Below are 24405 nucleotides of genomic sequence, written 5' to 3'. Positions count from 1 at the left end.
CATTAAGGCCCACTTTGTGGCGTAATCTGTGGGGCGTACGCCTTAGATCCTTACGTATGTATCCTGAACGGGCAGAGATGAGTGGAGGAAACACATGCTTAGCCACTTATGCCAGGCACGCTATGCTGCTAAAACTCAATGCACCATCCTGTCCGCTGTGGGAGACCCGGTTAGCCATAACGTCAGCCATCACCCACTTGTACGGTTCACTCTTCACTGAACTTCAGAATCGAAAACCTTTTCATGAGGAAATCTCGCGTTGCCCCCGCATCATCAATCCACTGTGCAACCACGAATGCCTTTTCCGCCCACTTCTTGGCCTTTTCATCGTTCTCCTGTACATAGTAGTCGATTGCGCGATTGAATGCGGTGGTCGCTAGCCATTCTAATTCCGTTTTGGGATAGCACTCGGTTTCCTTGATCATCTTGTCAGCCAAGTCTACGGTGTCTTCATCTCTGCATGATCTAAAAGTGCTCGTGTCACGCCTAACCTAAGACCGGTAGTGATAGAGTAGTATCGTAACTGGCACGGAAGTATATAGTGACAGGACTAGGAAACTGGAGACTCACGCTCTGCTTTGTTGCCGCGATATGTGTGACTTGGTCGATGTATCTAAGACTAGATTCGTCGTCAAACGGAAGTGAGAGGCTGAATAGGCATCGAAGCCATCGAGATAATCTTGGCATATCGCTGCCTGGTTGCCGGCTAACTAGATTGACTATCTTCTGGAGAACAGATAATACTTCTGTGAGTTTTATCAGTCTGATTCTATCGGTGTTATCTGTAGGCGTCTCACTTTTCTGGTACTTGACGTCTAGTTCTGCTTGTACGATACAATGGTGGATGACCAAGGTAAGGTCGGCCAACGTTTCGTAATGATCTGGGTTCTTGTATACCCAGCACTGATCAAAAAGCTCATCAAGCTCATCCCATTTCCGAAGCTTGAGTGCAGCTTCAAGTTCCAACTTGACAACCTGGAAGTGTTTTGAGATTATGTCGGCTTTAGCAGACTCACCGAGCCCATTCATGGTTTCTGGTACGGCGCGTCGGAAATTCTGACTATGCTTGCGAACCTCCAAGTACTGTTGGGCCTATCCAAGTTGTTACTGTTGATCTAATCTTCAAACGTACAGCGAGGAGAACTCACATTTTGCTCAACATTATCCTCCGCACGCGCCAAAGTAATCCAAGTACAAGCAGCAAGAAACTCACAGAAGAGCAGCCGAAGACTAAGATCGCTACTCGGGTTTGAGTCGTCTTTTTCTTTGAGTAGTTTGATGAACTGAGGATCGTTAATAACTTTTTTCCACACGATGATAGACTGTACTGACCTCCATACAGCAATCGAGGAGCCTGATGAGGTATGCTGGGGGCATTTCAGCACAATGTTTTAGTGATAGATTGTAAGAGTTCTTAGAGAACCATTCGAACTCCAAATTCGTGAACAGCTCCTTGGCAAGAGTACTTGGCCTAGTTCGAGATGCCTTGGCCTGATCACGAGCTTGCTAATGTTAAATGGGAGTCTTCGCATCAAGTGTCCTCACATACCTGCTTCAAACGACTTGCACAGCTGGTCGAGAATGGTAGTGTCGATTTTACCATCGTTGATGAGTTCAGATTGCAGCATACGCGTAGTTGATCTACTGATGTAAGAAGCTGCAAGCCTTTTCAGAGTAGAAGACTGACCGCAGAAGTGCAGGTAAATGTATGCCTGTTGTAGCACCATGCTCATACTTGTCGAGAACCCTTCGTAGGGCGTTGATCGCTTGCCTCTTATTTCCTGCTCTCTGAGCTTCCATCACACAAGCATAAAGAAGTGTCGCGTCCCTAGCAGAACTTCGACAGATGTGATCCAAGCATTCAGTAGCTGCATCATCAGTAAGAGAAGTGACCACTACTGATGACATGCTTACCATAATCTGTATCTCCACTTTGCAATGATACCTTGTACATCAGATACCGCGTCACTGGTTCATCTCTACCAGTTTCAGTCATCCGAGCATATGCACTTCTAGCCACCTCGTAGTCCCGGCGAGCGAGGGCGCACTGGATAATCTTCCTGCACTTTGTAAATATCTCAGTCAGTAACAAAAATGATATGTAGTACCTTGACACTTTGGCTTGATTCTGTACCCCAGCCTTGTCGAATATAGGATGAAGGCACATATGGCACCATGCTTCTGCCATTTTGTGCTTCTCTTGACTTGCTGCTAATTCTACACACTTCCATAGCAACTGCATGTTCATATCAATGATATATTCCAGTAGCCGGGGGCACGTAGAGCCTACCGTTTGTGCAGCATGTGTAGCAGGCGCAGAGATTGGAGTTGGCAAATTTTGCGAGACGGTGTCGAAGCGATCCTGCAGTTGTTCAAGCATGTTCTCTGAAGAGTTTCTAGTGGTACTAATCCAGATCCGTGTAATGATAGCTTTCTCAATCCATTGTTGATTCTCTTCCCGAAACAGGCGTATATCTATCAAGTCATCGAGCGCCTTGATAGCTGTAGCATTGCTTCATGAAGTCAGTGGTTGAACACACATATCAGAACAAGTGCGCACTCGTGCTCATTCAGTTTGTGTATGTGATGCATGAGCCTACTCAGAATCAGCTAAATCCGTGGGTATGCAAATTAACCAAGCATCGTTCAGGTCACACACGTCTTGAAGTTTGTTTCACTAAGGACAATTGTACGAATCATGCGTAGAAGAACTGTCGTTGTTAGTAATTAGATTGTAGAAAAATACAGGGCCTCACCATTGTAGAACTCGATAGTATCGATCTTTTCAGTTTCGGAAAGTAGCTCAAGTTTTAGTAGCAAGACTCCCATCTTGTCTCCAAAGTCCTAAGAACGTGTTAGCACTATCTCTAACCAGGGGATAGATAGCTCTTACTGTCTCCATTAGCCTCACCATCTGCCACGATTTGTCTTGCGTCTCGGGCGTCTTGATCTTCACGTATGCTTGGACTGGCGTATGTATCAGCTGGAATCTCACAAAAGTCGTACTAGAATGTACCGATGGCCTGCATGATGCTAAGTCTCAGTTCCCCTACTTCCGGACTAAGCATCTCCAGGTCTTGTCCGTCAAAGACATCGTGTGCTCGTTCCAGCCACCGAGACGCCAAATTGTAATCACGCTTCGCTAAAGCACCTTTCCCGATTTCGTAAAGTAGGTCTGCGAGGATTTCGGCTGTTGCGGGTGCGAGTGTCGTCATGAGCTGCTTGCATTTGATGAACAAATGCTCTGCGGTGTCCATGCGATCCTGACGCCATGCCTGTAATGTGGTAAGCCACACCAAGTAATTGCAAACGAGTTTACTTTGAACACAGCCAATAAGACTTACCAAGGTCGTTCGAACTGCAAGGTATTGAGCTCTCAGATCATCTGCAAGCTCTTTCTCCTCTTTACGCTTGTCTTCACCTTCTTGACTCAGGACATCTTGATAGTCCGCAGCACGCTCAAGCACTTTGGTCGCTATATTCAGCTCGTCACCTTGGATACATACCCTAGCTGCTTTTAGCGCGACCTTCATAAGACGGATGCAGTTCTTGCGCTGGCGGCGTTTCGTATCGTGACCACCAGCGGAGTCGAGAAGCAAGAACGAGAAGGCGCGCAGGAGAGACAGAGTACGTTTTTGGTTAGCGGTAATGTCACTGGATTGGATTATGACATCTGCTTCGTCGCGTCGTAGTTTTATAGCTAAATTCCATAGCTCGGTGCCGAGCCGGTCAAGCTCCTCTTGCTTCGCGAGGACTGTAGAGGAGGCTTGGAGAGGAAGGGTACGAATATTAGCCCGCAGATCATCTGCAAGTGTCGTATCTTGACCGCCTTCGACCCTCTGGATGAGCGTTGTGGCGAAGGCTATGCATCGGTGAGTGTTGTATTTGGTCACTTCTCAAAAATCATACTCACTGAGGACTGCTTTGAGCTTCTTTTCGCGCTCTGCTTTTGCTACAGATTGAAACGACGGCATGGCTACATACGTTCAGTAATACATGTGGTGTGATGAAAGAGGATGATGGGAAAGGTAGTAAGGTTGGCAGGATGTGACTCCCATTTGGAAGCTAGCTGCGCAGTAATGAGGAAGGTACGGTTCACACCCACAACGCAAGCTTTGTTTTAGACATCAGAAAGAACTAGAATACAAGGAGCCTAAAAGCAATAATAAAGCCAGATATGGATATCTTTCGCACCTGCAATCACACCACCACGTATACACGTAACCCTCCACTTAATTGACCCACGAAACGTGTGTTTGATATCACATTATATGCGCACAACCTTCACAACTCAGCAGCTCCATCGTACAGTTTTGTATACAGAAATCATATCAAAGTACTATGACGCAGGTAACGGGCCAGAGGTAGCCTCAGTTATGGGAAGAAAGTTGCCGACAATCAGCGCCGGTCTGATGATTGTCAGCATAAGATTTTGCAGAAAGGGCATATCTACTCACATATTCCACGCATCTCGCTTAACAGTGAAAGAGAAACAGCAACGTATTTCGGGATCCTTTGAATTTGGATCAGGGTTTTTCAACGAGCAGCTCGTCAGAATAGCCTTCTGGGTGTGGTCGAATGCGATTGCACCAAACTTTTCCCAGTATGATACCAATGATGGCTCAGCAATGATCTCATGTAGAGCGATATTACCCTTGATCTGTCAGTACCTATTGGCTCAGTGGAGATGAATAAGGAACCTACGTCTCGTAGCTTTGACATTGGTACGTGAATGAGGCGCGCCATTTCCTTATTACCTCGGTAAATCTCGCCTGTTCTTCGCCAACAACAAGCTGGAATAGCCATGCTCGCAAACACACGGTCGTACTCCATCAAGCTCTTGTCGAACCACATTTCGATACGCACCAAATCTACGTCGGTCAGACTCTGCATTCGTTCTCGAAACTTTGGGCGGAAGCGATCCAGTTGGCGCAATACTCTGACTCGGGATATTTGCTGCAGATTCTGTTCCATGTACTGGTTCAGTCTTGCATAACCCTTGACATAGTTGAAGGGCTTCAATAGTCCTGCATCTACTTTTGCCTTGAGTAGTTTATTCATACGCTCTTCCGGGCTATCCGATCCGGCCGGGTCAGCAGCTGTTATAAGGTACCTTTCTCTTGCTTTGTCAATAGGCACCCCACCTGCAGATCGCTGTGCTGTATTAGCAGCAGCATTCTGCGCAGGTGGTGGAAGCAGCTGTTGCTGTCTCGATCCATTAGGATTGAAAGCAGAGTTGCTGTTTAGAGAACCCATTGGGTTCATGAGGGAAGCGTCAGAGAAAAGAGAATGAAAGTCATTGCCTCCGTAGAAAGCACCGTCGTCCATGAGGCTGTTGTTGAGAAAGTCGTTGAGCAGGTTATACTCGTTGCTCACTTCTGAGGTATTGAACATATATGAAGGGTGGAAGTGCATGTCCTGAAAGTTGTTCTGGGACGATGAAAGCATATCATCATAGTTCCCAACTTTAAGGCTGTCAGTGACGATGACAGCTTGGGGCTGAAAGAAGTGTGACTTACAGGACTGATTGCTGGCCGTCAAAGCAGGCGGCTGTGGCGCGGGTACGGGGTCGGGTTGAGTACCTGATGCCGTGCTTGCATCTCCATTGGGGGGCAGTTGATGCGGTGCCAGGTTGAGTCCGGCATCTGGAGCAGTAGGCTGCTGGAGAGCGGCGGCTGGTGCTGCTTCAGACGTGGCAGGTTCGATCTGAGGAGGCTGGCTCTGTCCTTCGCCATTGTCTGGCTCGGACTTGGCCTTCTTGACACCTTCCCGAGGCTCATCACGGCACAGATGGCCAATGTTCCGCTTGACACAGCGTGTGCATGGTCGTTCCTATGTTCACATAAGTTCCACCTTGCCTACAAAACTGTGGATAAGATGGTGATGAGTATACTCACGAGATCACAGGTCATGTGCTGATTAGAAAGTGGTCAGCAAGCAGTAATAATTGTCGTACACGCATCAAAGTGCCATGTGTCAAATGCTGGTGTACTGGCTATGGCTTACCGAACGTCTGCAGTAGATGCATGCTACATTGGAGCGTCAAAAGTCAGCAGGGCTGTGGAGAAGGGTAGAGATGCACAGCATTGCAGGCCTACCATGATTGACCTTTCTTCGCTTTTTCGAGGTCTTTGCAGGCGCCTCGGAGCCGGTCGCATTGGTCTTGGTCTTTGAAGGAGAGGCGCTCTTTGGCGCATTTGGTTCGGAAGCAACATTGGCCTTGTCAGCCTCACCGTGTTCCGTCATGACGACTGGAGAAGATCCATTGGATCGTCGTGCAGCTTCCGTCATCCAGTGCGGTAAGTGGGTGGGTCGAAGCCGGATGCTTTTCTTGGAGATGCGCGGGCTTGATTGGTGTCACTACAGGGATCTCGTCACGCACTGCAGCATCGCATGAAGCAGCGAAGGTCTACAAGCGCCAGAAGCCGCGACCTTTGTTGCACGGACGAGTTTGTCGTGGCGGAAAACGCGTGGCGGAGGTGTATAGTTTTGAAGACACGAGGGTCAAGTGAATGTCTGGTCGCGTGCTTTGTCGAAGCGAGGGAATATTCCGGAATAACACCACTGCTACGCAACCGGCGGGGGAGCTGCGCCGCCCGCCCTGTTAGCCGACCGTTTGACAGCTGCGCCGCCCACCTATGGCTTTTTTTTTAAAAAAAAAGAAAGAAAGAGAGAAAGATAGAACATCCAGCTCACGCGTTACTCGCTACAGCGCTTCATCTGTTGTGTTTGGCACGAGTTTGGCACGAGGCACGATGGCTGCAGGTGTGGTTCTGCGGCGATATGGGAGCCAGCTGGAGCCAATCGCCTTTGGCACCTTGTTGCTACACTACATGAGAGTATTGAAGTTACCAGAGTCCCCCATGCACGTTTTCCGATGACCACTCTGTCGGATCCCCCTCAGCTCCAAAACTGGGAGACATGGGGGTGGATGCCGAGTCTTGCAGTTTCGTTGAGCCCCACGCCCAACCTGCCACAGCCTCTTACGGGCCGTCTTCGTATATTACATAGTGCTCGAAATATAGTAGTAGTAGCAATGCTAAAACCCGCCCTGAAGTATTGGATAAACGCCAGCCCCTACAAACACTACTCGTTTCCCTAAGGCTGCATTATGCGCCTATGTTTGCATTACCTTGATAAGGAAAAAGAACCCTTGTCCCGCATCCGCATCTCAATATTTCACAAGTTGGCATACTGTGCAGCATTGGCATGCCGAAATAGGACATCGTCTAGCGCAGCTTGTGCGTTGTCTATTGCCGTATCGAGGCCCTCTACTTGGGTATGGTTGTTCTGCATGTTCTTTAGACTGCGCTTCAATTGCTCAAGCACAGGGCCGAGGTCAGAGTCGGGCGAGTCAAGGGACGAAAGATCTACTGAGCTTTGTGGTTTCAAGCCAATATCCTCAGGGCCGTCGCCATCAATGGCGACCTCGTTGTCGGTTTGGAGCAAGGGGTGGAGCTACTGCAAGTCAGCTATCCTTTCGTCCAAACAGCAGGAGACTTCCACGTACACGTCCATGCTTCCGCTGATGTTTCCACTCAGCCCTCCACGTCTTTGCATTCTTCTTCATCAACTCCAGGTATTCTTCGTCCTTGCTAAGCAAATGCTCGGCGATCTTGATCTGCTCACTGAGCAGCTGCTTCGAGTGTCGCGCAGTAGTGACCTCGCGCGAGACCTGAGCATTGCGCTCCGTCAGCTTATCGATGTTGAAGTGTATGTCTTTGGCTTGGGGGGGAATCCGCGACTCGGCGAGTTGGCGTGCCAATCTTCGTACAAGTGGGTTAAGCGTATTGTATGCAGCCATGACCTTCCGCTCGTCCCGCTGTGTCTCAGCCGTGTCCTTCTTCGCATTGCGCACCACAGTGAGGACCTGCTCCAAGACCTGGGGTGATATTTCTGGCCATTTGTCGACTTGGTCGCGGGTGATCCTCCTTGATTTAGCCTCGAGCCGTAGATATTCCTCGCGCGACTGGGCTTCTGGCTCGGCGGTGGCAGCGGCAGCAGTGTCGTCAGCTTTGCGCTTGCGAGGTTTTGGCCGGTTTGATCGAGCCGGTTCGATTAGGGACAGCTCATCTTCGGCTTCTTGTGGCTGCTGTTTGGCTGAAGGTTTCCTCTTCTTTGCTGTGCCGGGCTTTGGCGCTGGCTTCGAGCCGACGGCGGAATTGCGACTTCCTGGTGGTCTGCCCCTCCCTTTCTTCTTGACTTCTTTATTGCTAGAGCGCGTAGGCGCCTATGCCGAGTCAGTATGTGCACAAGTCAGAGGACTTTTCCGCGGTTTACCATGATGACGTTGTATGGGAATGGAGACGCGTCGACGTAGTGTTGACAAGCGCGTTTGGTGGGGAAAAGGCCGAGTAGCGTGGGCGCCTCTTCACATGCGTCCAAGTCGCATTCCCTCTCCCGTATCATCACAATCCCATGCAAAACAAGGCCACAAGGCAAACGCTAAATAGCATTCTGTGTATTCCTAACATATTATCTAAGTGAATAGGCCAGGTTCGTCGCTCTTGTCATCCACCCGCATCGCCTCTCCAATATCTACGACGCAGGTGCGCTCAACACCTCGGTCAGATTGACTACAGTCACCACCATCGGACGTTTGCCTCCGTTGAGCATACCAGTCCATGATTCTCCACCATAAATCACCAAGTGCTCCGGTCTATCTTTCAGAATCTGGATAGAACGCGCATACGCAGATCCAGCGGGCGTAGCATGCTTCTCCCATTTGTCCACAGCGCCACCTTGCGTATTGGTGAACACCTGGCGGTTTGACGCATCAGAGACCACAATGGTGCCATTGGGGCCTCCGATAGGGCTCCAGACCACATACGGACTGGATCCGGGCGCGCGACCATCAATGACAAGAGGCTGGCCAACATTCTCGCCAAATTCTAGAGGAGAGTCGGCCAGGACGTAGTAGACGGGGTAACTGACACCAAAGGTCGTCCTTCCAAAGCCCTGTTCGTGTACAAGGATCCACTTCTGGATGGGTGGGATATAGGCTATGACTGTCATACCAGGACGGTAAGTGGGCTGGTCATAGGCTACGTCGTCGACAACAGGGCCCCACGTCTTCATATCAGAAGATACTTGATGAGAAAGCTTTTGTGAGTGTTCGGGGTCACGCTCATCCGAGTAGTAGGCTACTAGCTGGCCGTTGTATTGTCTTGGGTCATTGTCAGCTTCCAACTTACTAAGACATGAGATGAGCAAAACTTACAGAAGATATGGCTCGAAAATTGACCTTTGTGAGCCGGGCTTTTGACTCTCGGCAATGTTGCTCACGAACTCCCATGTTCTTGCCGTATCTCTACTAGCGTATAGGCTGATTCTGGTGAAGTTTGCACCCAAAGTATTACTGGAGGCCAAGACAGTGCCAGCCGCGTAGTCTCCCATGGCCTCCGTTAATACCGCCAAGGCAGGCTGTACACCTATGCTCGAGCCATTGATACCATACACATTGGAAATATGCTTCCACGTCGCGCCGCCATCCTTTGACTCAAAGATGGGAAGGTAAGAAGGTGTGTGACCCTGAAATGACCCAGTCGTAAGGATAGTTCCATCGTCTAATTCGGTATAGCGGGGATATGCGATAGTCTCATTGCTAGCTGGCTGATAGATGGTATTGTTCACGAAGAAGCCCCACGGCTTAGGATCGCTGATGTTGAAAACCGAAGGATCGAAAGCAATAACAGTGTTAGTGAAAATAGCGGCCATGGCCAGAATACCCGTGTAGAGCTTCATGTCTGTGATAGTGTCCTTTACTTTGGAAGTTCAGGCAGTAGCTGATAGAGATAAATCAAGATATGTGTAACCGGCAATGACTACAGTTTTTATACTATCCATTTCCTCGCATCCTTTTTTTACACCAAGAGAATATAATCTCCCAATACATGCATTCAACGGGATCTTAATGAGGTCTTACTGGGAGTTTGGCCAGGCAGAATGGTCTAATTACCTAGCTACTGGGGGATAACGTTTGCATAGAGTGTTGTGATGATCTAGGGCTTACTCAACAGGACTTACATGATCTCACATCGGCCCGAGTCCATCACAGTGATGTGCTTATGTATTTGGCATCTTGCTGTCTGAAATATTGGTGTCGCATTGAGAACATGTATCGATTCAAGTCTCGTTATTCTTGTACCTTAGTGTAAGCGTTTCGCACGAATATGGTTAGTCTACTTTGACTCTTAGTATGTCCTTGGTCAGTTAGCATGCATTCATAATGGATCCTTCTAATGCTTACTTCTGTGCAATATAAGCGAGTATGAGTGAGGTGGTGATATACCCGGTAGTTGGTCCCAGAAAAGCAACAAATAATATCGCACATGCAGCTTGACTACGCATGAGACCTATTAACCGGCGGATGAAGCATGCGGAGTCTGCCATCTACATACAGCCATCAAACTTTAAAAAAGAATATGGCAAACGTGAACTGCATGCTTATGCTGGTGAAGGGGGAATCGTTCTCTTGCCTGAACCTGCCGGGCTTAGAATGTTACTATCCCGCATCTCACTATGGGAGGATCGGTAGATATAACCGATAAGATTTACTCAACTGTCGGTGCACCGATAAAGTTGGATCAGAAGGATCAGAACGTCCCCAATCACTTTTCTGTGTAAGAATGCAGCTGCTTACCCGTGTCCTACATCGCGTACTGTCTAGCCTCCACAGTTGACGGATACATTCCACTGTAAAGAGTGAAAATTCCGAATATCATATGGAATACTCGCTGGCTCTTACAGTGACTATAGCTGCCCTCTTGCTATAGTTTTGGCTGATATCATACAGGCAGCTTTTAACCGGCTCGTTTGGCACACCGAGAGTCCCGTACTGAGAACCGAGGAAAGCACAACCAGGTTGGCGGTGAAACAGACGTAAATAAACCGAGTAAACTTACAGTCGTGCATTGTAGTAATCGAGTGTTAAATGTTGACTTCGTAATCCTAGAAGACTTTGCTCATGGCTCAGCGGGTCTCTGTCCATCGCTCACGCCTTGGACGTTGACCATGAGCATGGCGAAACCCCAAGACTTGAATTTGCCGGTATGGAACGCATTTTTTGTATTGGGTCGCTGGCATTGGCGGGGAAATTTAAGGGAAACAGCTGGCAAAGAGTGATGCCTGCTGTTTCGTTTGGTAATCAGCCACCGGCCTTTCTGTTTCTGTCCTCGCTGTTTTGCGCATACCCAAAAACGGAAACATCTGCCAAGTGATGCAGAGACGCGACGTAAATGGGCCGACAAGACGGGCAATCTTTCCGCTTTGAAGCGGGGAAACATTTGATATTCCCGAGTCACGTGGCTTTCGGCGGCTAGTATGTGGCTAGAGGGCGTGTTTCAGCCACATAAGGTGATCGACACCGCCCATGTTCACATCAAAAACTTGGAAGTCCAACCCGGAAGCGGCAGTTGAGCAGGAATGCGGGGGGTGAGTAAATGGCTTGCATGGCTTCTCCACTATATTCTTCCGTGAGGAGCACATTGCCTGCATAAACGTGGAGACTAACATAAAAACAAGACTTCTGGAGGCACCCCGAAGAACTGCCGTCCGTCCAAGGCTCTTGGCATCATTTACTCGAAGTGCTATGGGACCCTCTGACTCGAGATTCTCTATCCTCTGAGCTTTCCAATTGGTTTCGGAGCTCGTATCTTGACTAACGTCGGTCTTTATTTCAGTGTCAAAAAGTCTTGGTATGGAGACTGAGCATAAATCCCGATAGTAGCAACCCTCCTGTTCCATAGTGATCTACTCTCTAGAAACAGTGGTGTGAAATGTTTCAGTCTGGAGAAATGTGGGGATTTCAAAAGATACTTAAAGGCCGTTGAGGTTCAACGGTTGTAGAAACACCACCAAGAAACTCGGAAACAAACAAAAAGCCCTTCATCATGCTTCGCCCAGCTTCTCTCTTCGCACTTGGTGCCCTTCTCTTCCTTTCACTTCTTGACTCTGTGTCCGCTGCGACAGCCGGCTGTGGAAAAACCCCAAGACTGAACAGTGGTGTTCAAACCATCACAGTCAACAACAAGCAGCGCCGCTACACTCTGCGTGTGCCTCAAAACTATGACAACAAGCGTGAATACCGCTTCATCTTTGGCCTGCACTGGCTCAACGGTGACATGAACGCGGTCGCTAGTGGAGCTGCTCCCTACTACGGCCTCGCTGCTCTTGCCGGTGAGAGCACCATTTTTGTGGCCCCAGACGGTCTCAACAGGGGATGGGGAAACCAGAACGGAGAGGACATTGCTTTCCTTGACGCAGTCAGGAAGCAGATTGACGACGAGTTCTGTGTCAACGAGAAGCTCCGTTTCTCCCTCGGTTTCTCCTACGGTGGTGCCATGTCTTTCAGCCTGGCTTGCAGCAAGGCGGCTGACTTCCGTGGTATTGCTGTCTTGTCTGGTGCCACTCTCTCTGGCTGTGCCGGCGGCAACACCCCCATTGCTTTCTATGGTCAACACGGTGTCAAGGACAGCGTTCTGCCCATCGCTTCCGGAAAACAGATCCGTGACCGCTTTGTCCAGCTGAATGGATGCCAGTCCAAGAACGCAGCCGACCCATCACCCAACAGCCGCCAGCGCGTCAAGACTGTGTACGATGGATGCAAGTACCCAACCCAATGGACTTCCTTCGATGGAGACCACGTCGCGCTTCCTGGTGATGCAGGAAACGATGTCGGCGCTCAGAGCTTCACACCCAAGGAAGTCTGGGCCTTCTTCAGCCAGTTCACTTAAGGCAACAGTTCTTCAACTGAACAGGGACAACAAGACATACTCAACTGTTGCACAACATGACTTGTCGACTTGGACAGAATCGACATACGCGAGGGAAGACACTACATAGGAAATCTGTATATATAAAGTAGATGCTCGCTTTCAAAATTCAATGTACATATGAACATCAATATTCACCCTCTGACTGCTCTTCTTCTGATTGCTCTACTTCTGCATCACTCACCACGTCACTTAGTTCAACACTCTCAGCGTCGCTCACACCACTGCTCTGAGCATCACTCTCGTATTCCTCAGCCACCCTCTTCTTTCTCTTTGAATTTTTTGCGCTTCCTCCCTTGACTGGGCTTGTGCCGGCATCTTTGCGGCCACCTGTCCTCTGGACTAGATGTTCGATTGGACAGCCCTTTTCCCACCCTTCGCTACTCTCCCCCGTGATTGCTCGACATCTTGGGCACGTCTTTCCATGCTTTATAAGTAGCTGGTGTAATGGGTACTTCAGATGGTCTGGTACTCTGACTTCGCAGTGAGCGTACGTCGAATTGCGTGTTGGACCGATGAAAGTGCCTTTCGCGCCTGGAGCAAGACCCCTGGAATCACCTGGCGGGGGTACCCAACCGAGCCACTTGCAGAGTCGGAAGACGTGCGTATCAACAGCAAATGAAGGTCGTTGAAGGCAGAAGAGAAGTACACATGATGCTGTCTTTGGCCCAATGCCCGGGTATTTGGTGAGGGCGTTGAAGGCATCGTCGTTTGAGAGCAGATGCAGATGGTCCAGAGAGATGACATCCTGGCTTGCCTTTTCGACCTCTGCGTTCTTCTCTTCTTCTGCCTCATTGGCGGAACCTGGCGCTTTGTCAGACAAAGACTGAAGCTCTTTCCGTCGCGCCTGGTTTTCTTCCCAGACCATTTCCAGAATCTTCTTGATATCTTTGCTTTTGACATCGGCTAGTCCACCACTCTTGATTGCTTCGAATATCTCTTTCTGATCTGCTTGGCGCACTTTATTCCAGTCTACGCTGCCTTTGCCAATGCCTTCTTTCAAAATTCCAAATTTGGCAACAAGGCCCGCAAAAGCGCGAGATGAGTTTGTTCCAGAGGTTGCAGCAGAAAGACGTGTTCGGATGAGGGCGTCAAGGACTGAGGGTACTTCTCCACACCCTGAGACATCCAGCGACGGAGTGGGAATGGTCTTTGGAGCTTCTACCTTGCCGTGCACTTTCGACAAGAGACGTGTGACTTCTTCACATTCTTCTGCAGTGGGGTGTGGGTAGTTCGGATACGGTGTTTGACCAGGTGTAAGACCATAACCACCAGTCTTGCCCTTGCCCTTGCCCTTGCCCTTCTTGTTTGGAGTTGTGGTGGTTGCTTTATCAACAATATCGCCAACGTCCTCTTTCTTCGTATTCAGTTTCTTAGTTGCTTTTTTAGTCTTTTTTGCTGAGTCTTTTTTGATGACATCATCATCATCATCTTGCTTGACGGGAAGATCTGGAATAGCACCAAGGTTATGCGGTAGTTCGTTGATGTCCTCTTGTTTTACTACAGATTTCTTGGTGCGTTTGGCGCTTTTGGGTGTAGCAGGTGCACCCTTGGTCTTGGTTTCTGGTGAGACTTCCGCCTTGATAGCTTTCCTCTTTCGGGGATTGGGTACTTCTGGTGTCGTGGGCGGACTGGAAAGCTGTACTGAATCTTTACCAGTGACTGGTAGTATTTGCGAAGCTCTGCCTTTTGCGGCGGAGCTTCTTGTAGCTCGCACCATATGGGATGAGCTTGTTGATTGTGAGAAATAGGATGCGCCCCTGAAGGCACCTGGCCGTGATGCCAGGAGAAGTCTGACTGATATTTTGAACGCAATAATAGAGACAACCGTGGTAGATGCCAGAATAGGAAGAACTAGGAGGTACCTTATTACGCCTTTTCAAATAAAAAAGGAGACTGAATTATAGTAAATTAAATCGCCACTGAATAGTACTGGATAGGTCATGACGTCGATGATGATGATTGGAGCTCGGACCCTTGTTCCTGCTTTAGCGTGCAGGGAGACACGCCGAGGCCCACATGGTCCCGAGTTCTGACTGCTTCCAGCTACCCCACGTTCCGTCTGCTGTCGAGACGTTACTCTACACCCCCACATAGTTGACTTCATCATGGCTCATAAAGCACCTTTAATCGTCCCTGCGCTCAAGCGACACACCGCTACTGTCATAGTCGCTCATGGACTCGGAGACAGCGGGGCTGGCTGGTAAGAAGCGCTCAGCAACGTAACATGATTCTGTAGACCCTGACAAGAGTAGGATATTCCTCGCGGAGAACTGGCGCAGACGGAGCAAATTTGAGGAGGTCTCGTTCATCTTCCCGAATGCTCCAAACATCCCAATCTCTCTGGTTCGTGACCAACCATCGACCCTCCGCGTATGCTGCGGCGCGAACACAGCATGAATGCTGATACACAACTTAGAACATGGGCATGAGCATGCCAGGATGGTACGACATCAAAGAACTCGGTAACCTGGATGGTCGCAGCGAGGATGAGCAAGGCATCATCCAATCCCAGAAGTACTTCCATTCGCTTATCGATCAGGAGGTTTCGAAAGGCATACCTGCAAACCGTATAGTGATTGGAGGCTTCTCACAGGGTGGCGCAATGTCCATACTGTCAGGAGTAACATACAAGGAGCAGCTGGGAGGCATTTTTGGTTTAAGCTGCTACTTGCTCTTGCAGAATAAGATCAAGGACATGATTCCAACCAGCAACCCGAACCAAAACACACCCATCTTTATGGGCCACGGCGATGCAGACCAAGTGGTCGCACATAAATGGGGAAAGAAGAGCGCTGAAGAGCTCGAGAAGCACGGATACAAAGTTGACTTCAGGACTTACAAGTATGTCCTCTACATCCAGCAGAAGATTGTCTCTAACAAGAACCAGGGGCCTCGTTCACAGCGCTGACCCCGACGAGATTGACCATCTCGAGTCATATCTTAACCAACAAATACCTCCGCTAGACAAAAAGTCGGAGTCAAGCGCCTGACTCGCCCACAGAATCGGCTCGACAGAAGTGACTACGGCACTCGTCATAGTCATTACATTGGTCATTGCTTGGTTTGCGTGGTACAAGAAGCGCGATGTAGCATCGAGCCATCCGCGAGATGATGCCAAATAACAGGTGCCGGTCGTCTGGACGCTTTTGTCTCGGTCGTATGTGAATGCGGGTGACTAAATTTACACATGGGAGTATCGGAGATAGATTTTGGTCGCCTGGCAATTGAATTCACTCATTGCCATGTTCACTTCATTGAAATCGATTATGTTGTCGCTTGAGTTTCAGCAATTATACGAGAGTCTGTCGTGAATACTATCAAACAAGACCCTTTTTAGTCGCTTCATCCAAGTGGGCCCGGGCTGAAGAGATTTCCCACGACTTATTATAGACCTGCAGCTCCATCGAATTCGCCTTCGTCCTGGAACCAGCAGTCATCAAGTCAAGACACTCAAGTTGTGTACTGACTAAGTTTTCAAACTTTCATCAAAATCCGATATGGTCTAGTGGCTAGGATTTGCCGCTCTCATCTAGAGTTAGTTCGCCTCACAGCGCCGGCAAGGCCCGGGTTAGTAACATTCTCATCATCAACACCAAAACTCACTCTAATTCCTCAATAGGTTCGATTCCCGGTGTCGGAAATTATCTTTTTTTGGACTTTTTGGTTTCGTCTAAGATAAGGTGTCGAGGCAGATGGCCCACGTGAAGGGTGGTTGGCACACCAAGATGTTGTCTCTAGACAAGGACCATAGAATCTGGGCGTCGAAAATATATGTTTTTTGACTTCGTTTTCGGTTCTCAACATCTGCTTCGTTTGGCCTTCTCCCTCTCCTTTCTTTTATGGAGAGAAAAAAATCGGGCTTCTCTGGTCACGCTAACGCCATGTGGACCACCAAACTTTGTGCCGATAACCCATCTTCGAATAACCAAGGTATCCGGGTTTTGGGCCTGGGATTTTGAGTATATTGCGCCGTGTAAAGCTAGTATGTAAGCTAATTCCTTGTCCTGGATGTAGTAGTCTGTGGTGGCCTATCCAATATTGTTTGCTTGAAAGCACTTTGATTCTCTGGGAAAAGTCGTAATTCAATCATCAAACTTTGCAGAAAGAATATCAATGTGTAGGGATTAACAGGTATTTGCCATAGGGTAGGAACCAGGGGGTAATCACTGCATCAACTCTTGATAGATAGTTGCTTACTCATATACACTAGGGGCATGTATTGAACAACGCATCTATACATGTACGGATGGCGGGAAAGGTCCGATAAAGCACTCTGCACGTACACGATGCACACCGCTCCGGGTTGCGAAATCAGGAATTCATCATTTCGCGTTTACGCAGAGCAGATTGACTGCCTTTTGCACTGTCAAATTCGTATTCCGGTTCAATCACGCAGTAGCTCGGCGGCCTGAACCAGCCCCAAAATGTTCTTTTTCCAGACTGAGTCATGGACACATAAGTCAATACCCGAGGGAAAGGTTGATTTGACCATCAGCCGCAACTTCGTGCTTAGTTCAATGTTTTGAACAGCATAGTAAGGGCGGTGTAATAGGTCCTGCATTTTGTATGTAAATTCATCGCATGATGTTGTAACAGGCCTATTCTTGTCTCCCCCGGACTCACGGCGCCTCAGGTACAGCCGAGCAGGGGGCGCCAGCAGAATCATGATCTAGAAGTTCTAGCCCCGGTCTAGTGTACTCACAGGTAAGCACACTCTTTCTTTCTCGACATGGCCCGCTGCCTCCCTTGTGTCATTCTGTCAGTACCGTCCCGTCCGTCGCCGTCTCGTCTAATAAATAGCTCCGCCTGTCAAGCTTCCGCCGTAAAAGCTTTGCTCGCCGACAAGAAGAGAATCAGGGGTAGATTCTTGGTTCAGCCAGCCCGTCTGCGCTAAGCGAGTGCTTAATTTTGTAGGTACGCAGGGCGGCCCCAATGGATCACTCTCCGTCGTTCACCTCCAATTGTTTTTGCACAAACTCAATTTAGCCCCCATACGACGGCAGCAGAAGCGATCCATCCGCCCCTCAATTGCCCAAAAATGCATCGGGCACCGTAAGCAGCCTTCGTCCCGTCATCCGCAGTATGTAAGTAGTATGATGTCCTTCGTCATCCCGCATAGCGCGTAAGCCCAGAGTGGCGAGCATGGTCGTTTCACACACTTTGCCGGCCTTCCGAATTGGCCTGATTGCACCGGTGCCCCATGCGAAATTTCCGAACCAGAAAAGACAGCCAAATCTTCACAGCCCTAATGTCTGTGCGTCCAGGCACGAGCATCGTATGTGGGATTGACTTTGTGCGCGACGGCCAGTAAGCAGTAAGCAGACCATTCTAGCGCCGAGCCAATGCACATCCTCGATAGCAGCCTTTGTGGAGACACAAGGCGCCGCAGGGCTACCACTGTCATTGGATGCAGTTCGTTGCTCTTTGGGGACCAGGAAATACGAGAGGGGTCTATCATTAAAAGGCTCAGCTTCCCGCATCCAAATAGTTCTTCTTCTTCTTTCTCTATCGGGTCACCAGTACGAACTCATTGCCTTGCACTCGCTTACTCTCGCTATTTCTCGATTTCTCTCGCCATACAAACGATTACCTGCTCTTTAACAAAAGTTTAACTCGAAAACTCTTAATATCATAATCATAATGCGTTTCGCCACTTTCGCTCTTCTCTCCCTGGTTTCCGGTGTCTTTGCCGGAAACTGCGGTCCTAAGAATGGAAACGCAAAGTGCGCTTCCGGCGAGTGCTGTAAGTTTTGAAATGCTCGTTCGAAGCCATGAGAACATCTACTGACGAATTACTCAGGCTCCCAATACGGCTGGTGCGGAACCACTGTCGACCACTGCGACGCAAAGACTTGCCTGAAGAACTTCTCCGGTGCTTCCTCCAAGTGCAACGGCAGCTCTCCCGCACAGACTTTCCCCGATGGCGTCCCTGAGATCGATGTCTGCGGCCACGCCCAAGGTGGCGTGAGCTGCCCTGGTGCGGGAGCCAACGGCTACTTCTACCGCTGCTGCTCCTCCGCCGGCCACTGCGGACCCAAGAACGACCTTCAGGACCAGAACCTCTACTGCGGTACTGGATGCCAGGCTGGCTTCGGAAAGTGCGATAACCAAAAGGCGCCTGCTGAGCCCACCGCTCAGAAGGGTGTCGCGCAGGCCGGAGAGACTTGCGGTCCTATTGTCAACAAGAAGTGCGCTTCCGGTCTTTGCTGCTCTGGATCAAACTTCTGCGGTACTGGCGAGGACTTCTGCGGTGCTGCCAACTGGTGCCAGAGCAAGTGGGGAAGGTGCAACTAAGTGTGTTGTTCGAGTAAGAGAAATCCGAGAAGCTGCTACGTTTGGATTCTTCAAAGCCTTAGATGAATAGACAAGAGCGTGCGGATGCAAGAAAATAAATACTATAACTTGCATGATATGAATCCAAAGCCACGAACTGTACAATGTGAATGTCTCACTATCATACATATCTTTGAAGGCAGGTCTCGATTCTTTCGACTTGATGTACGTTCCCTGCTCAGCCTCACAGCAGCATCATCAACGACACTATGACGACAAGTACGCAATCGATTGTGTGAAGAAGAAGAAAAAGAAGAAGAAGAAGGCTTGATTGCCATCTATACTCAAGATCAGGGAATATAATTGCCAATTCAGACTACTGTGGATGACCAGAAAACTGATTTTGTAATTCTACGTCGTAAGTAAAGCTGAAGCTGACAAAGATAAGCGTTCACTTCAGGTAAGTTATCATGCAGCTTTCTCCCAATACATCTGCTAGCAGGTACATGGGATGCGGCGGCTCATTTCCCCTCTCTTTTGTTAAATAACTGAAAAAGGGATAGAACATAGATCTGATTGCATCTCGTTAGGACAATCCTTTAGCACAAGGCTGAGGCACGGTTGCCGAAACGGCCGTCAAAACAGCGCTGTGAAGTCTCTTTTGAGCAGGAAACTGCTTGATACGAAGGGAATGAGCTGATTATATGCTCAATATGGAAGACCGCATTAACATCAATAGTGATAGTGGTGGCGGTGCCGCACGCAAGCGCGCGGTTGGACAGTCCCAATATTCATGCCATCCTACGAGGCGTATCACAACCCTCTGTACGAGAGAACAGTGCAAAGCATCTTCATGCGTCCAACCAGCCGAGTAGGCGACCTCGATCTCATGTGACAACCAAAAAGCCAGAATCCAGTAGAAGGATGAGAGCAATACCTTCCGTTCAACCCATCCTATGCGGCACAGCACGCTACAACCCCCACATGTGTGCCAACCCACCCCAACCATGAACAGTGAACAGTGAACGTGACCCAGCCCCCACCCCGCCGCCTCACGAAGCATTTCTTCAAGATACAAATACGCCGTGATCCTTCCACCTCCCAACACATCAACCCGTACGACTACACCATGGGCAACGCAGTATCAACCTTCGTCCAAAACGCCATCAACGCAGTCAAGAACACGGTTGAGGAAATGTTCCACCGCATCGCACCTCCGATTGTGCGCTACGTGGCCAAGCACCCGCTGCGTACACTCGGTCATATCGGGAGTGCGGCGCTGCTGCTCGTTCCTGGAGTCATCACAACGCCACTGTTGGCTATTGTCGGGTTTTCGAGTAGCGGCATTGTCGCTGGTAAGGCTTTAAATGGATGCAAAACGATGCCAAAAAAAGCTTATAGATGGGTGTAGGGTCGCTTGCTGCTGGGGTGCAGTCGGCTATGGGTGCGGTGTCTGCAGGAAGCACGTTTGCAATCTTGCAGTCTGCAGCGGTGAGTATGAATTTGGTTTTGATGTGGCATGTTGCTGATTAGAATAGATGGGGGGTTATGGTGCGGCCACAGTCGCAGCTGCCGCGGGGGGTACTGCCGTTGCTGCAGAGGCGTTGGGAGCTGCTGCACGCGCGAGGCGCGACTGAAGAGCACGACGTGTATGGTTCCATATAGAGATATCACATCCTCTTTGAGGTCGTCACTGGAACGTTATGATTACAACAAATGATTAGGGCAGGGTATGTATATAGGGAGTCCTTCCATTACCCAGACAGAACCCTAGACCTTTAGTCAATACATGCCGATTCGCTACATATTACAATTCGTGACACTCTGGTCAATCCCGACTTAGAATATACCATGCTATTATACATCATAAAGCTTGCAAAGAAGCGGATTAGAAGAACTCATGAGCCATCAGAAAACCGATCGACTTAGTTGCCGACCTGAATGGCGTAGCCGCCGTCCACAGTGATGGTTTGGCCGTTGAGGTACTGGCAACCAACAGCAAATAGGACGGCAGCGGCCATGTCCTGGTCCTTTCCAGGACGTTGAGCGGGAAGACCCTCCTTGTGCTCCTTGGGCATTTCGCTCTTCTGGTTGTCGTCTCGGCTCTCCTGGGTGGTCATCTCCGAAGGGAAAACACCAGGGGCGATTGAGTTGATACGAATTTTGACTACAAGTTGTCAGTGAGAACCAATGTTTATTCAGTGAGATGTAAGACTTACTGCCATTCTTTGCGATCTCAGAGGCAAGCATCTTGTTCAGATGGATCGTGGCGCCCTTGCTGCTATTGTAGGCAAAGTGGCCTTGCGAAATGCGGATATGGCCAGAGATGGAACTGATGTTGATGATGGTTCCGGAGTACCCCTTGTGTGTCTCTGTAGCCTTTTCTAGGAGAGGTAGGAAGGCTGTGCTCATAAGGAAGGGGCCAACGACGTTGGTTTGGTAGACGTCGAGCCACTCCTTCTCAGTAGTGCCGTCGAAGAGCTTCTCGACCAGTTCTTCTGAGCTTCCCTTGACTTCAGTCTTTTCTGGCGCAATACCAGCATTGTTGACTACTCTTGTTAGCATCGGGTCTTATGACTAAACCACGGAATCTTACCTAGGACACATAGACACTTCTCCTTTGACTCAATCTCCTTCTTGATCTTACTGTATTCAGCGTCAGCATTGCAATACCAGACAATATGAGAAAACTTACGATACACCCTCTTTAGTGCTGACATCACCGACAATTGGAATGATCTGTCCCGGAATGTTTTGTCCATGTGCCTCAACGACCTTCTTAAGCTTCTCTTCCGTCCTGCCGACAATGTATACCTTGGCACCGTTGACGGCCAATGTCTGAGTAATCATGAGCCCAATACCAGAGCCTCCTCCGGTGACCAAGGCGACCTTGTCCTTGACATCAAAGACCTTGCCCATCTCAAGCTCGGGGTTGTTGGAGGGAGGCATATTGGAGTATGTGCGTTGCTGCAGTTGCGGTTGAAGCTGATTTGTTATTTGCTTAGTCCGAGTAAATGCTCGCATGCAATTATGATTTGGAATGAGGGAGGGAGTGAGACGTCGAGGGGCCGAAATTGTAATGTAGCGGGCAAGGCGGTTTGCCATGACGTCACAAACTCGGAGCGACATTGCAGAAAATCTAGATGCAAAAAACAACGGATGTGTACGAGCGAAGTGGTAGGAGTGAGCGAATCAAATAACATCTGTCAGTGAGGTGAGGGGAGATGCATGCAAAGAATTGGTCATGATGAAATCACTGGCATGGCAGATCGATCCACACGCGATATCACGTTCTGACCGCCTAGACCTGCAGGAGCTCAGGATTTTGTAATACTGAATCTACAAAACAAGTCGTCATTCTCATGGCATTTGCATGGCAGTGCATGTAAGCGACTCACTTACAGTGTAGTTGCATCGTGAAGTGATATCCACCCGTTACATTGCAGCCCATCCAGAACGTCCAATATCCTGCACCCACTCAACACTTCATGACCGAAGCTTTACTTCAGAGATTCAGCATCAGGAATGGACTCAACATAAAAGCTGACGAGTTTCATGTTACTCATGGATAAGTGATATGGTCAAACCCGTATCTCCAACTATCTGATCGAGGTAGCGCATTTCCCAGAACTGATATGCAAGGAGACGTCGCTGATATCGAAGTATGAAATGTCGCTATGGAGGAGGCGAGTTGATGGTGGAATAGAAGCACATAATTCCCGTTCAACACGGAGTCATTGTCTTCTGTTTTACGATGAATTTGCATGGACCAGCGAGATATCATGCTCATTCTTTCCTCTCAACACGCTCAACGAAGGGTGCGACAATCCGTCCTTAGGTAGCAGTAACTTTTTACTTCACTGCTACGATCAAGGTCACCCGAATCCCGAGCAAACCCTTGCTTTGAGCAAAACATTGCTGATCTCATCGTGCTCACCCCACTCGTCACCATGCTTGACGAGACCAGGGAATGCGCAGAAGAGGAATGTGCGATCCGTCTCCATGATAGTATCATCGTCCATTGCAGAGTCGACATCGTTGATAGATTCCATTGTACGGTTGTCGAGGTACATTTTCTTGCCTTCACCGCGAAAGAAAACCAGCTGGTAACGCGCTTTCTGGAGAGCCAGTGTTCGTTGGAGGTCTACAGCGTTCTTGAGAATCCCACTTAATGCTAACTGTGCACTTGAGGTGACGGTAGTGGACGTTAGGGTAAAGAGTAAATGACAAATATCCCCAAGGATGCGGTGCAGCAATTGCTCTCTTTCCCTTACAAGGTCAGGTTGTACTCTACTACTCTCAAGCACTTGTATCGTCGCGCGTTTCCATTCACTATAGGCAGGGCCGCTGTCTTGTACCTCGTTGGAAAAGGACTGGATTGACGCGAGTGATGTTGGCAGTCCGAAGACTAGAGGTGTTTCAAAAATGGGCATGAGCGAGGTCGAGATGATAGCTTGATATAGGGCAAATTTGTCTGCACCCTGGACACCATTTCTGTATTGAGGATACAGCTTGCAAACAGTTTCTTCGGTCTCTTTGGGTAGGTTTTCAAGGTTCAGCTTGGTTCGCCTGAGGTTGGAGATTGTCCATTCTCGGACGCGGTTTGCAAGTTCGGACAAGGACACCACAAGGTCGCTGTCGGTAACCTGAGACTGCACGCGTGTAAGAGATGATATGCTCGATTTGAGGGAAACAATTTGCTGGAGTCTTTCCTGTGACTCCTTCTCTGCAGCATCCAAACGGAGTTTCAGATCACCTACTTGGCCTGGTGATTTTGGCTGGTCGCTGTCTTGTCGAGCACTATTCGGATACATGAGCTGGTCCTCCAACTGGGCAACCCGGCAACGTAATTCGTGGTTTTGGCGCACGAGCTCTTCGCTTTCGCGCTGTACAGCGTCATTCACTGTGCTCTCCCAGAGGTTGCTCGAGTCTCCGCGCGCTTTTTCTGTGTCTGAAGGCGACTGGGTCCGCTGCTGGCCTGGTTCGTTAATGGCATCCTGGCTGGGTGGTGCTGGATCCTCGACGTTGGTGGCAGGCTGGCTAGGCCCCAGTGTGCGTCCACTTTGGTGCTTGTGCATATCATTCAAAGGGAATATGCGTCGGCGAGTTTGGTCCTTGGGCACATTAGGAGCAGGTCGTGAGGCCTTTGGCGGGGTAGTGGTGTTGTTTGATGTGGACTGCGACTGCGACTGTGGTTGGCGGTGGGGTTGCAGCCTACCAGAGCTCTTTCGTTCGGTCATAATTGAGACGAAACATGGCGATTTCAGTGCTGCATCGAAATCACCATGACAGTCAGGATTCTGTACAAGGCTGAGACTTCGGATGGTGTCGAGGTGAACTGCCGTCAAGGGGCCAA

At 49.3% G+C, this 24405-nt stretch overlaps 10 protein-coding genes across 10 annotated transcripts; 4 read left to right on the top strand and 6 right to left on the bottom strand.

Annotated features, from left to right (window-relative positions):
• Window positions 1–206: 206 nt before the first annotated feature.
• On the bottom strand, window positions 207–3974 carry COCMIDRAFT_87783 (uncharacterized protein; the record flags this gene model as incomplete). The annotated part of the gene is made up of 17 exons (XM_007687058.1): window positions 207–491; window positions 571–746; window positions 798–1092; window positions 1149–1283; window positions 1333–1502; window positions 1550–1644; window positions 1688–1868; window positions 1915–2060; window positions 2109–2236; window positions 2291–2513; window positions 2561–2596; window positions 2660–2711; window positions 2757–2844; window positions 2894–2967; window positions 3017–3275; window positions 3345–3862; window positions 3914–3974. 17 exons carry the CDS (start codon window positions 3972–3974, stop codon window positions 207–209), a joined length of 2922 nt encoding a protein of 973 aa, XP_007685248.1.
• Window positions 3975–4339: 365 nt separating this feature from the next.
• Window positions 4340–6246, bottom strand: COCMIDRAFT_2843 (uncharacterized protein; the record flags this gene model as incomplete). The annotated part of the gene is made up of 7 exons (XM_007687009.1): window positions 4340–4409; window positions 4458–4654; window positions 4705–5465; window positions 5520–5832; window positions 5898–5915; window positions 6007–6029; window positions 6099–6246. The coding sequence occupies 7 exons, from the start codon at window positions 6244–6246 to the stop codon at window positions 4340–4342; spliced, it is 1530 nt and encodes a 509-aa protein (XP_007685199.1).
• A 933-nt stretch (window positions 6247–7179) lies between these two features.
• On the bottom strand, window positions 7180–9744 carry COCMIDRAFT_34275 (glycoside hydrolase family 93 protein; the record flags this gene model as incomplete). Its single annotated transcript, XM_007687034.1, has 4 exons — window positions 7180–7458; window positions 7511–8230; window positions 8563–9166; window positions 9221–9744. 4 exons carry the CDS (start codon window positions 9742–9744, stop codon window positions 7180–7182), a joined length of 2127 nt encoding a protein of 708 aa, XP_007685224.1.
• A 2147-nt stretch (window positions 9745–11891) lies between these two features.
• On the top strand, window positions 11892–12734 carry COCMIDRAFT_2840 (carbohydrate esterase family 1 protein; the record flags this gene model as incomplete). Its single annotated transcript, XM_007687008.1, has 1 exon — window positions 11892–12734. One exon carries the CDS (start codon window positions 11892–11894, stop codon window positions 12732–12734), a length of 843 nt encoding a protein of 280 aa, XP_007685198.1.
• Window positions 12735–12900: 166 nt separating this feature from the next.
• On the bottom strand, window positions 12901–14493 carry COCMIDRAFT_34273 (uncharacterized protein; the record flags this gene model as incomplete). The annotated part of the gene is made up of 1 exon (XM_007687033.1): window positions 12901–14493. One exon carries the CDS (start codon window positions 14491–14493, stop codon window positions 12901–12903), a length of 1593 nt encoding a protein of 530 aa, XP_007685223.1.
• A 388-nt stretch (window positions 14494–14881) lies between these two features.
• On the top strand, window positions 14882–15766 carry COCMIDRAFT_87834 (uncharacterized protein; the record flags this gene model as incomplete). Its single annotated transcript, XM_007687057.1, has 4 exons — window positions 14882–14976; window positions 15029–15119; window positions 15193–15617; window positions 15664–15766. 4 exons carry the CDS (start codon window positions 14882–14884, stop codon window positions 15764–15766), a joined length of 714 nt encoding a protein of 237 aa, XP_007685247.1.
• A 2650-nt stretch (window positions 15767–18416) lies between these two features.
• On the top strand, window positions 18417–19070 carry COCMIDRAFT_23940 (carbohydrate-binding module family 18 protein; the record flags this gene model as incomplete). Its single annotated transcript, XM_007687023.1, has 2 exons — window positions 18417–18519; window positions 18577–19070. 2 exons carry the CDS (start codon window positions 18417–18419, stop codon window positions 19068–19070), a joined length of 597 nt encoding a protein of 198 aa, XP_007685213.1.
• Window positions 19071–20178: 1108 nt separating this feature from the next.
• COCMIDRAFT_87824 (uncharacterized protein) lies at window positions 20179–20582 on the top strand (the record flags this gene model as incomplete). Its single annotated transcript, XM_007687056.1, has 2 exons — window positions 20179–20404; window positions 20461–20582. The coding sequence occupies 2 exons, from the start codon at window positions 20179–20181 to the stop codon at window positions 20580–20582; spliced, it is 348 nt and encodes a 115-aa protein (XP_007685246.1).
• Window positions 20583–20974: 392 nt separating this feature from the next.
• On the bottom strand, window positions 20975–21998 carry COCMIDRAFT_34269 (uncharacterized protein; the record flags this gene model as incomplete). Its single annotated transcript, XM_007687032.1, has 4 exons — window positions 20975–21216; window positions 21269–21598; window positions 21646–21695; window positions 21745–21998. 4 exons carry the CDS (start codon window positions 21996–21998, stop codon window positions 20975–20977), a joined length of 876 nt encoding a protein of 291 aa, XP_007685222.1.
• Window positions 21999–22924: 926 nt separating this feature from the next.
• COCMIDRAFT_23937 (uncharacterized protein) lies at window positions 22925–24289 on the bottom strand (the record flags this gene model as incomplete). Its single annotated transcript, XM_007687022.1, has 1 exon — window positions 22925–24289. The coding sequence occupies one exon, from the start codon at window positions 24287–24289 to the stop codon at window positions 22925–22927; it is 1365 nt and encodes a 454-aa protein (XP_007685212.1).
• Window positions 24290–24405: the final 116 nt, after the last annotated feature.

This window comes from Bipolaris oryzae, assembly GCF_000523455.1.
Source record: "Bipolaris oryzae ATCC 44560 unplaced genomic scaffold scaffold_25, whole genome shotgun sequence".
Lineage (NCBI taxonomy): Eukaryota > Fungi > Ascomycota > Dothideomycetes > Pleosporales > Pleosporaceae > Bipolaris > Bipolaris oryzae.
This window is presented reverse-complemented; position numbering and strand designations above follow the sequence as displayed.